At 32.7% G+C, this 12,613-nt stretch overlaps 1 protein-coding gene across 18 annotated transcripts in view; it reads left to right on the top strand.

The window, feature by feature from the left end:
- The window catches only part of LOC119067842 (TLD domain-containing protein 2), a 118,445-nt gene that overhangs the window by 67,436 nt on the left and 38,396 nt on the right, over positions 1 to 12,613 (top strand). For 13 of the 18 annotated variants that reach the window (XM_037171100.1, XM_037171111.1, XM_037171120.1 and 10 more), the window contains 2 exons: positions 4,284 to 4,352; positions 12,303 to 12,409. In XM_037171100.1, the coding sequence (XP_037026995.1) occupies positions 4,284 to 4,352; positions 12,303 to 12,409 (176 nt within the window). Of the gene's footprint in view, positions 1 to 267; positions 713 to 4,283; positions 4,353 to 12,302; positions 12,410 to 12,613 lie in introns of those variants that run through there. The other 5 variants (XM_037171138.1, XM_037171254.1, XM_037171129.1 and 2 more) reach the window with 3 other exon arrangements.

Genomic DNA, 12,613 nt, shown 5'->3' with positions numbered 1-12,613 from the left:
TTAATTATAGACCTATCAATGTATTCAAACAGGTTCACAAACGGCTGGCTGGATGCACTTAATTTGATTTTAATATCGAGATAACAATAATTTCTGTTTCACTAATATGAATTTTAATAATTTTTTATTTTAATAAGTTCCACCGATTATCAGATTCTATTTCTCGTTACAAGCGAAAATGTTGTTTTACATCAAAAGCACTTTTAATTACCCAACAACATTATTACACAAATTATTCATTCTAATCGTTGAGTTGCAAAATTCTAGCCATACAAATAGCAAAGCTAATAAAACAATTTGACTAATGTGTTTCTGGGTAAAAAATAAAAACATAAAAAATAAAAGATGAAAAGAGATGATGTTATCATAAATTAAAACACACAGAAAATGCTGCAAATAATTATAAAATCGTATTTACTCAGTATGGCCAATAAAATGTGTAAACTATAAAAAGAAACATTTCGTGCAAAAAAAAATAAGCCATAAAACACATATCTGGTTAAACAGACGTAGTCCAAAAAAAAGAGACTCGTGTACACAGTATTATAGGCCCACATTTAATGGCTTTACCGTATAATGATAGCGAATTCTAAATTCATGAGTGAGATAAACATTGAAAGCGAATTATTTTAAAATTGTGCGACAATCATAAAATTGACGATAAAAAGATGGTCTTCAAAACACCAATTAGTAAATTCCAAAAGAATTACTGGTAAGCAAAAAGATTCTTTTATCTGAAATTCTCTCTTTACTCTACCATTCGCAGTCGCAATGCGTATTACGTATAGAAAACAATGTTTACCGAACGAACGTTACGCGAAGTTGAATGAATCAAATACAAGTCCTGCAAAATTAACTAAACCTAATTGTCATTAACTCGGCAAATAGTCCGGAGGTCATGTCATTTGCAATCGGTACCATTTGATTTCTGTTGAACATGAACATGTCGCTGATACGGTATGGAATGTATTTAATCTCTAAACAGATCCGAATTTCAGGTTCGACCTGCAGACCTGAAGTTGACTAGTTTAGAGATTTAATCTTCACTGCTGAAGATCCGACACAAACACCGGCAAGCCAAAACTAATAACTCCGACTAACAATGAAGTTTCCGTCGATATGCAGGCAATTGAGTTAACTTTTTTAAAGTCTGAATTTGATCATTTAACAGTCTTAGTTACGATACCTTATGCCTTATACCTTATAATATATTTAAGTGAACCAACTCACTTGCAATTGAACGAGGGAATGTTGCGTAAATCTTGGGTAGGCTTGCGCCGTCCAATAGCATGAACGAATTATTTGATTTGTAAACAGCCGAAAACCAACTTTTTGAAATATCGCCATAGCCTGACCACCTTTTTTTGGCTTGTATAGTCAATAATAAACCGTTAAACAATTTGGTAGAAAAATTTACAGCTGAGCCAACCAGCTGGTACGTTTTCATATACACTTTTAGGAATACGTACCAGCTGGTGGTCTGCTGCGTACACGGAAAATTCGTGGATTTCGTTAAAGGCTGTGTAACTTATAATGTGGCTGCAAGACTTATAAAAATATAGCTACTGAACGCATATCCTATTAATGTTGGTTATTTACCTGCAATGTGAGTTACACAACTATATTATAGATTACAGAGCTACATTATGCACCGAGAACACATTTTATGCTAGGATTTGCATATTGTGGTTGTGTACTCTATATCATAGCTGTGTAACGCATATTTGACGTATGAAAAATATAGCTGTGTGCTGCATATAAGAAAATGTATGGGACCATGCATTCAAGTTGTGATTCGTACTGACGCTTGGTCGGACTCAATGTTAACAGATAAAGAAAAATCGTAAAATAGCTTGGCTGATTTTAATAAAGCTTGATTGTCAGGTTATAGAAATACCTCTTCAATAGTCAAAATCCGTGGAAACACAGACGAATGAAAGTATCAGAAATTTCAATACATTAGAAACGAATTAAGCCAAGTATCTGCTCCCAAATGTCAAACTAGGCATTTCACAGAAAACAATTGAATAGGCGATTCGTCACGCAGGCAGTCTCAATTCACTTTCTTTCAGAACCTGAAACAATGCAATGACAACTCACCAAAGTAAAAGTGCTAAATATGAAAACTACAGACTTGAATTCGGCTGTGTGCCGTATAATATAGCTGCAGAATTTATATTGCGGTAGCAACGCTTCGAAATAAGAACGTGTTAAAGCACAAGCAAAATTAGCACAACAGCAGCAAAGGTGACGGTCGGATTGTCAGGTTAAGCATCAATGGGCGCGGTTAGTACTTGGATGGGTGACCGCAAAATTCATGAAAGTTTAGGAAAAATTTTTATTTCTCGAGATAGATTCGAAATGCGTCTCACAGCTATAATATAAGTTACACAGCTATTTTAACTACAGTCTTCGCAATATGCATTACACAGCTATATGCCAAAAAATGGGGGTGCTAAGTCCACTTATAGATCTCACACGCATATTGGGATTTTCCGTGTACGTTCGATACAAAATTGGTTGCTTCACACCTCATGGTTGTTCCGTACTTATTCCGAAAAGATTGTTTCGCTAGATAATTACTAAAAAAAAGCTTCCCGAGTGAGTTAGGTAAATAACTGTTTTCGTACTAGAGCAGAAATGAAAGTACGTTTCCTTTTTCTGTTTTGACTGGTTCATGTTGCCTATCTAAATAAACATTTAAATAACTTGCACTATAGAATAGTGGTCTATGCTCAGTACTGTTGCGAAAAAATTAACATTTTGTGACTTACAGTCGACGTCAGTGAAATTCAGACATAAATTTTCTTCAGCTGTTCTTCAGCTGGTCCATTCATACAAACAAAAGTGCTTATCAAGTGAGAGTGGCAAAACAAAAATCGTATAAAGACGCATGAGCAGTTTTGTTTGTATGAGTGGGATCAGCTGAAAACCAACTGAAGCAAATTCATGTCTAAATTTCACTGTATTACATAAAACCACTATTAACTCATCAAATGACATTTACGACATTCTAAAAATTTTATTTCCAATTTCCTTTTATTTCCATTAGGAAGGACAGAATCAAAACAAATTGCTATTGCACTTAGAAGTCATTATTGTTTACAGTAAATGAATTTTTCACATTTTTTTAATGCTCGTGTAATGAATTTTTCGTTTTATCATTTTTATCTTCCCCAGAGATTAAAAAAAGTCTTTATCTGTACAAGCCCTCCCATATAACAACCATCATAAAATAAATTACGTTTTTCTTGAATCAAAGCCTTTTAATCAAAACAAACAACCAAGAAAAGAATGACATGCTTATAATGTTGTCAACAACATAATGTTGAGCTTAAATCCGAAATGTATGAAAAAAAAAAATGGTTTTGTGTGTATACAATCTAAGAATGTAAGTGGAATCCATATTATGTCACATAAACGATTCCAAAGCAAAAATACCTTATTCTGAACACATATGAAAAATGACAAATACATCGAGATATAAATCTGGAGGCCAAAAATTATGTTTGAAACACACAAAAACAAACGAGAACAATATTACTATACACAACGTAATATGTTTGCTTTAATGATACGTGTCTGCATTCACATACACGGAACATGAAAAATTCAGCCAGGTCTTTTCAGAAACAAGAGAAGAAGGAAAAAAAACTCTAATACCGTTCACATGGTGGTACACACCTTTTTCAATTGAATGTCTGAAAATAAAAGACATAAAAAATATCAATGAAAAATCTCCGATACTTTTTGGTTTGATTTTCGTTGGAGAACCGGTTTCAGTATTTATATATAGCAACTGTAATACGTCATAAAACTAACGTAATATTATTGTAGTACGAAAATGAGTGACTCTTCATTCTACTATTTAACCGACTAAAACAATTCGTTTGGACTAAAATGAGAGTGGAAGACGAAGAAGAAAAAATTGTATCTACCAGAAGGTCGTTTTTTGAAGGTTCTTCACTTTTGTTGGGCTTAAAAAGTTGAAGAATATTGAATGCATTTAATTCTAATTCAGTCTTCTTGCACGCATGAGCGTAAGAGATTATTTCGAATTAAGAAATTTCTTTAGCCTTACTGACAGCAATTTGTTTCTCATTAAAAAATTTTTTTTATGAATTTTATCCTCACACAGTTCGTGTACCTTTGAGTGCATAATTGCTTTTGTAATTACGTTATTTTTAGTTGTAAACGATTTTTTAATTATAATTTATTTAGTTTTATAATTTCATTTTTCGTTATTTATCGTTTCGTTTTTTTTTATTTTTTATTTTGATCAGGTCACGTAGAGCAAGTACAGACGTTGGCCTATCATTAAGTTCTGACAATATAGCTCCTCGTCCATTCAGGTAATGTATCACCAGTTTTTTTTATTTTTATTTTATTTTACATTTTTACGATCATTTAAGATAATTATTTCGTCATAAATTTCATTATGTTTTAAAACTTTTAATTTTTATTTCTTAATATTGTAACGCAGTTGCGTTGCATGGCGATGTAAATTCTTTCATCATTTTTTTTTTTTTCAATTAAAATTTCACTAGACATTTTTTACATGGTTAATGCATTCGCGTGTGTAATCTGTCAATCGCGTACATGCATTTTTATTGTTTAGTGTGGTCTCATTATTATATCCATTAAAAACCATTAATTCAACATGATTTTACGAACGGTTTTTGGCGCTTTGACAGCGTAGCGTTAAATTTTCATTAAAATGTCCCTAATGGGTACACCAGAGTTTGACCATATCTGAAAAGTATGTAATGGATTTTGTATCATTTTACAATTATAACCAATGGGTGTACATTACACGATATACATTACATTTTGTTTGGGGTTTTTTTGGGATGGTACAGTTACATGAATTTGTTTGATTAGTTGGTTATCGTATAGCATAGTAGATGGGAAATTAGCTGGTTATAGCAATCTGTGCAGGTTTGGTCTTTTATTCGAAATCAGATAGAACAATCTAACTAGAACGTAATGTACTAACTCAGAAAACAAAATTTCTATTGCCCCATGTCAATTTCGCTGCCCCATATGTCAATACAAGTTGTCAATACATTCATGTTCAGCGCCCCCCATACAAAGCGTTCATATGAACAATTTTATTTTTGCTTGTGAAGAAATTTATTTGTTGTCGTTGGTTTCAACTTTCCGGATAGAACAGCGAGTGAAGTCAATTTTATTCAGATGATGTGTTGTAATTCATTAAATCTACTTTCATTAGGGATCTACTTTTCCGATAATAACACTTGTCGATCTAAGCAACTTATTTCGGAAAAACTGTTTTTGACTCCTTTAGTTAAATACCTCGCCTTCGGCTCGGGTATACAAATCCCACACGTGTCAAAACATTTTACAAAGCTTTTATTTCTAAAATACACTTGTGAGTTACTTCCCTATCATCCAATGTAATCTACTATTTCCGTTGTTAAGTTGTTACAGACGACAAGCATTATGACGAGTATTATTATCTGGTCTATTGCCTCCATCGATCAAAGTATTTTTGTCTGTTGATTTCAAATCTTCTACTTCAATTTGTTTAAGGACAATATTATTCAGAGCTTGTCATTATTTTTGTCGTCGTTATCAATAACAAATGAATAGGTGACGGGTTAAATGACAAGATTTGACCTAATTTCAAGTAAGCGTCCTAATTAACCAAACGCTGTTTATTCACGGACATTTTTTGGTATAAAATATCTAATAATTTGCCCGAACTGGTTTAATTGCGGTTCTCTAACACTTATGACTGTGATTTACTTCTCAATTGATTAATTTAATGAAAAAATTTATTCATCGCACAAAATCGCAAACGTATTGTTATAACTTAACATGCGAAAAAAAAAATTGAACTCCGGAGAGAGAGAGCTTGCTTTAACAGCTACGCATAGCAAAATATAAAAGAATGTATGTAGGTCGTTGAAGAGACATCAAAAATATAATTTTTTTTTTTCCAACGATAAGTCAATGTCACCAGACTCAATCTTTATTGTATACACTGAATAAACTTATCTAACTCGGTAAAGAAATAGTTTGTCGAAACAGTTTAATTATACCGTGACACGCAATGATAAATAAGTTCATTTAAATTAATTGGGAGGGATATACAGTTCAGCGACAGAGAATGCTTCTAACGTAATTGAGTTTCAAATATCGATAATAAAAGAGTTCAAATTAATGAAAGTTGGAAAACCAAGTTCGATAGAGACACGATAGTTTATCAATTAGTATAGAGACTAAGAGACTTCGAGTTCTGGCATTTAAATGTTCTTGGTTTTTCGTTTTATTCATTAGGGTCTTAGAGACTTAGAGCATAATTAGATTCAGCTGGTGAAGGCCGACCGTTGAGCGAGTGGAAATGGGACGCAATATGATGGAAGTGAAACGATTGTCTTGTTAAATGGACAGCCCTGCTCGGCTGGTATTCAATTTAATAGCGGATATTTAGCTGTAGCTAATGTGTTACATAAACTAACTTTTTTTTCTTCTATGATATTCGATTCAGAAAATATATTCAAATTAAAATAGAATAATAAAAAAACTAAGTCAAGGCCAGCGAAAACATGTATCACTGAAAGCGCTACAGATTAGATTTTCTTTTCTCAGCGTTCGTTTGTTCTGTAAATAGCAAGGTATACATTACTCATACAATGGCTACGCTATATTCGTGACACGCAAACAAAAAGTGTATATATAATAATCAATGTTATACCTTCTCTTTTATCAAACATTTCTCCCGCATTTTGCGCAAAATTAATCAGTTTCAGTAAGGAATCGCATAGTAAATAAAAAAAAAAAACATTTTCTGATAATAAAACGTGCATCTGTAGAAGAAGAAGAAAAAACATGATGTCTTGATTTATTGTTGTCGGTTGGCCGCGACGACAGTTTATAAATTAGCTCTGTTGTAACATTGTCAGACTTAGTTTGTGATATTAACAACAAGTTTCTTTATTGCGATTCAAAGTTTACTCTTTTGAAATTGTAATTGTTTTTCGTTATCATATCTGTTCATTAATTTAAATTTCTTTGGGTGAATAAACTGGCGTTCCAGCACAATTAATTTAAAAAGAAAAAATACGCGGCAGAAAGCTCTGAACATTTACAAATCGTACTTGGTTTTATATAAACAGTGTGTTCGTTCAACTTTAGTTCATTGATTAGACAAAAATTCTGTTCAACATACGAACGATTTCTGAGTAGCAGCGGAACAATTTCGGTTGGATCGCTTGACGAAAGTTTTAATAATTTTCAACATTTCAATAATTTTTCGACGATAACAGATTAGCTCTATAACTTTATTAACTTCACTGTTTTTAGCGATCGTCCAGTGACGGCGGACTATACTCCTTCTAATCATCATAATTTTACAAAACCACAAATCTTCGGGTAATTTTTAATAAGATATTCATGAGCGGAAGTCGGAAAAGATGTATTAAAAAAAGGATGCTGTAATTAGTTACGTACTCAACTGTTTAGGACGAATATTTCGTAAAATTGGCTAAAATTTACCGTCTGAAACAGGAAACGTACGCAACTTTTTATGCGAAGGAATACGAGAATAAATTTAAAAACGCTTTTGATCTCGCCGCATGAAATAAATATTTAAGCTCCGATGAGTCGTCAGGCTAACCGAATGTTTAAAAAACCAAATTTTTCGTCAGCAAAAATCTGCCATCATCTGCCAAACATATCATGTACAAGTCATGAAAACTGTTTGCAGCTACTTAACGGATCGAAGACTAACTTAAGATGTCCAGGTAGCTCAACTGATTTAACAATGGACTCACAACCTATATTACACGGGTTCGACTCCCGTGTCAGACATTGTTCACAGGGTTTTTCCTAATTGTAAATGATAAGTCTCTGCTCTTAGTTAACACTAGGCAGCCATATTGACCGAAATAGGTCTTTTAGAGAAAACAGAAAGTAGAATCGAATTAGACAAATATTTTTGATAGAGCATTGACAAACTAGTTTTGTCGGCTAACTTTTCGTTTTTTTATCAGTTTTTCCGTGTTATAATCAGACATGGTAAATTTAAAGGGTAGATGCACTTCTTCCATTTTGATTTATACCCACCCACGTAATCTAAGAAGTCTATCTTCCGAAACTATTTTTCCCGGCGAACATTCTCCAGCGCATTGGTAAAATGGCTAATTCCATTTGCAAATCGACAAAATTTAACGTGATTGTCGATTTTATCAAACTGGCATCATCATTGCGTCATTGTCCAGCAATTTGTCCCTTGTCATACAAGAATCACGTAACATTGTTTTGCTAAGCAGACTGAACATTATACAAATCGAGAATCACTTCAATGCTTGAAGATTCATTGTTTTCGATCTCACGTAGCTGTTATTAATTCAATCGATTTACCATAAACACATCACCGACTCAACTTTAAAAGTATAATTACGACACTCGTTAGAATTTTTATTGGAAATAAAGTTGTTTTTATGCGAATGACTAGAAATTTGAATTTTATTGTTCGCAAATAGTCAAGCAGATAATGAATGAATCCAATGAATGTGTAAGATTTTCCAGTGCTTATTTCCTCGTCAATTTTTTTTTTGTCCACTTCGTATTCCCCATTGGGTAATCGAATGACGTGGATGATGAATTCATTTTCAATATATTTTGCGTCACGATTTTCATTAAAAAATATTACGAATGCACTGCATGCGAATAAAATTACATAAAATTTGTAATTAAAATATTGAATTAAATATGACAGACGTATACGCAGATTTAGAATCCCTCTTTGTGCTTTGTGGTATATGAAATAAAATTGATGAGAAAAAAAATCGAGTTTTTTTCAGTTTTTGTGATTTGCAATCCGATCGAATTACGGGTTACCTCCATTCAAACAGAAATAATGTAAAATTAGATCACGATTTCAAAACCAATAATAACGAAGCTCTCAAATTGGAATCATTACTTCGCCGAAATAGGAATGTTTTTATACATTTCGTCTTATTTGTAAATGCGTATTATGATCTATGAATATTAATTGTTTATTTTTCTTGTCTCGTGTGACATTCGTATATTTTTAAAATGTTAATATTTGTTCAACCGAATAAGTATAGATATGAGTGTTGCAAACTCAAGTATACACAGAACAGATATGTCGTCATGTATATGCCCTATACGTTAATATGAAGAACAAAAAAAAAACATTCACCTACATTTTAACACTCTACTTATTCCTTTCCAATTACATTGTTTAAATGGTTGATGACCTAACATCGGAATATATGACTTCCTCATTCTTCCACAGTAACCGAGCCCACATAAAATGTATATACTGTCGTGTACGACAACGAATCGGCAAAGTTATTTTTAAAAAATGCACCAACGATCAATTATAAAACTCAATTTGTATAAACAACAAACAAACAAATAAAGCTGAAATGCACATCGCTAATTGTTGAGCATTTTTGTCATTTTCCTTTTTTTTCTATTTAAATTTTTTTGCGTTTAGTCATCACTCTTGTAAACATTTAACTTTTACAAGTTGTGTATTTACTCGCATGATGAGATGTTGTCGACGCTTCATATATTCATAAAAGATTATCATTTTTTTTGCTAGTTAAAAATTATAAGAAACACACAGGAAATATGAAACAATATGTACAAACTAATCTCTTCCACCTGAGCTAATGTGCATTGTTAACCATGTACGTTCATGTACAAATATGATGTTATAGGAAATGACGATGATAAATAAAACATAGAAATACATAGTGGATCCATATGAATGCATGTCTTATCAGCATATATCTTGGTATTGTATCCGAAACCATGTGCTTCAAAGTTTATAAAATCATAAATCAAACAAAAGTCCGAAGAATTAAATGCATTTTCTGTCTGTATTGTGTTCGCAGCTGAGCACAATGCGTCAATCTGATAAGAATAACACCGGACTGTTCGAAATTTTATTTCGAAATCATTTCTTTGCCAAACTCGCCGGCTATTATAAAACGGTTCTGATATAGCCGGTAATAAAATGTTACGTGATGGGACAATCTACTCGTACTTGAAGTTAGTGAGTCAGGAGATCGATAAATTAAGTTAATTCAACCGATAAAAAGTGTGCAACATAATTGTAGAAGAAATACTGGTGGGAATATTGGAACGAGTGTTGAACAACACTCAAACTTCAATTAAAGCTGCTGCTTTACTATTGTAGAAATAAATGAACTTTGAAGGTATAGATAGTCAGCGTTACCAATAAAGCAATTATTTAGTCTCTCCAGACTCAATTTGCTGCTAATTGTTTCCTTTGTTCTCGGAATTCATCAACTCTGATGATGCAAGTTTGAAAGATCTAAAATAATGCGAGGCATTGAAGCGGTTATTTTCTATAAAGTTGTCAATACACGAATACTTAGTTCGACCAAATTTGGTGTCATAATTATTGTGGTTTCAGTTTCAAATCTTGCTTCAACTTTCACACACTTTGAAGTGAGTTTGAACTGATCTTTGGCTAAAGAAATTGTTCAGTCTTTCCAACTCAATTTGCTACTAATTATTATTTTGTTATAAGTTCTCCGAATGCATCAACTCTGATGATGCAAGTTTGAGAGGAACGAGACATTGAAGCGTTAATTTTGTATAAGTGAATTCTTGGTTCGACCAACTACACCAAGTTTTGTTTCACAATTATTATGGTTTCAGCTTTAACTGAAACAAACGGTGAACCTATTATCATCATAGCTAAAATTTCAAAATGGAACGCGGGAAGGTCTATATTACGCAGCGTTAAATATCCCCATTTTCATATAGGGAAGATGAATATATGAGGAAGTGCAGAATGTAGTGAAAATTTTTAATTTCAGCTTTGCGATTTCTTCTGCTTGAGATGTTTGATAGCATTCAATAATGCCGGAGCAATATTTTTAATGACATTCAAGATCGTTCAAGAGAACATAAAAAGAAATCGCTTTATCTGATGGTTTAATGCACAGGTCCTCCTTTGCAACTTGCAAATTTATTCCTTTTGTTCAATTTCTTATTATATACGTGAAATGTGCGTCCTAATTACAACATTTTGTTATTGCATGAATTCTCTGCCGCAAAAATAAACAAGAAACACATTACTGCTCGAAACGCATTAATAAAAATTAATCCAATTTTTTTTTTTGCATCCTCCTACATTGACATGACACAACATTGTACAAAAGCGTAAAGAAATTATTATTTTCACTTAACTTGTTCTCGTAACAACGCAAAATAAACTTAATGTTTCCCATTATTGTTATTAAGATGAAATAAAGTTGGTAGTTGGTTTGGCTTAGCGTCGGTGTATGTACGTTTTGTCAAACAAATGTTTCCTAAACGAAATCCTTTTCTGTTCACAATTCATTGTAATTTTGCTAAGACAACCAGTGAACGTTTTTGATACGTAAGTTGTAGAGAATGTAATTGTTTTTCAATTCGATTCATTTGATTAGAGATCGCTTCATCATTAAATTTGCTACTTCTTTTTGGTTAGCTAAAATAGGTCTATTTAATAAATCTACTACAACATTTCTTAGTGATTGATACATACAAAATCTATTACTTTATGTCACTTTATGCAAACTAGACTGTTATGATCAGAGCGAGAGATCCGAAGACTAGTTAATTTAACTTGCCTTGGGGTACTTGTCAAAATATTGCTTTCTCTTTCAACGTGTTACGTTGAGAGCGAGAGGACCGAAGACCAGTTTATTATAAGTTGCCTTGGGGTACTTGTCAAAATATTTCTATCTCTTTCATCATAACACTTTCTAGCCACAGTTCTTCAAATAGAAAAGACTGATTGGTTTTGTTTTTGTACTAAACACACCAGTTGATATAGTAAAATGAACTTTTTAAAGTGTTTTTGATTTAAATTCCAATTATAAATTTGCATCGCTGTGGTTTTCTTTTACTAAATAACAATGTGAACTGAACCGACGTACGGTCTTGACCTTTATATTTGTTTATGTTTTTTCCTAGCTAATTATTAAAATACAAAATTGATATGAAGATTGAAATTGCCTCATTTCGATATTTGATGGTTGTGCTATCTGTTCGATAGGAAAGTTTTTTAGCCATTTGTAGCGGGCAAATGATTTAATTAGAAAATTTTCCATAATCGGAAGTTTAACGATGCAACGCATGAACTGTTACTGCAACTGATAAGTAAATTATTAAGTTCAACTGGAATTGTGATCATGCTTTTCATTCTCTCGTTTTTCATTTTATAAACACCATGCACAACAACTCGTGTGATTAATGAAATTATCTTTCCGCTTGTGTTACAGGAGTAAATCAAGAAGTGTTGATCATGGTCTTGCAGCTCCATATGATTTGGATTCACTAAGGTCGAAGGTCGAAGGACGATTTGATAGTGTGGAACGCTTATCAAAAGGTGAGTTCATAGACTAAGATGTTCTTATCATGCATAAATTGCCTTACTACTGACAAATTCACAATCCGCATACAGTACTGACCGAATACAAATATTTTTGTTATCAAACCACCACTTTCCTGACCTCTTACTTTCTTCTACTCTACAATCAGTGTGTCTTTGCTGATATTGAGGCTATTGAATCATGTCCAGTGGGCATGTCCA

Source organism: Bradysia coprophila, chromosome II, assembly GCF_014529535.1.
Source record: "Bradysia coprophila strain Holo2 chromosome II, BU_Bcop_v1, whole genome shotgun sequence".
In the NCBI taxonomy this organism is placed as follows: Eukaryota; Metazoa; Arthropoda; class Insecta; order Diptera; family Sciaridae; genus Bradysia; species Bradysia coprophila.
Note: the sequence above shows the minus strand (reverse complement) of the source record. Positions and strands in the feature narration are given on the sequence as shown.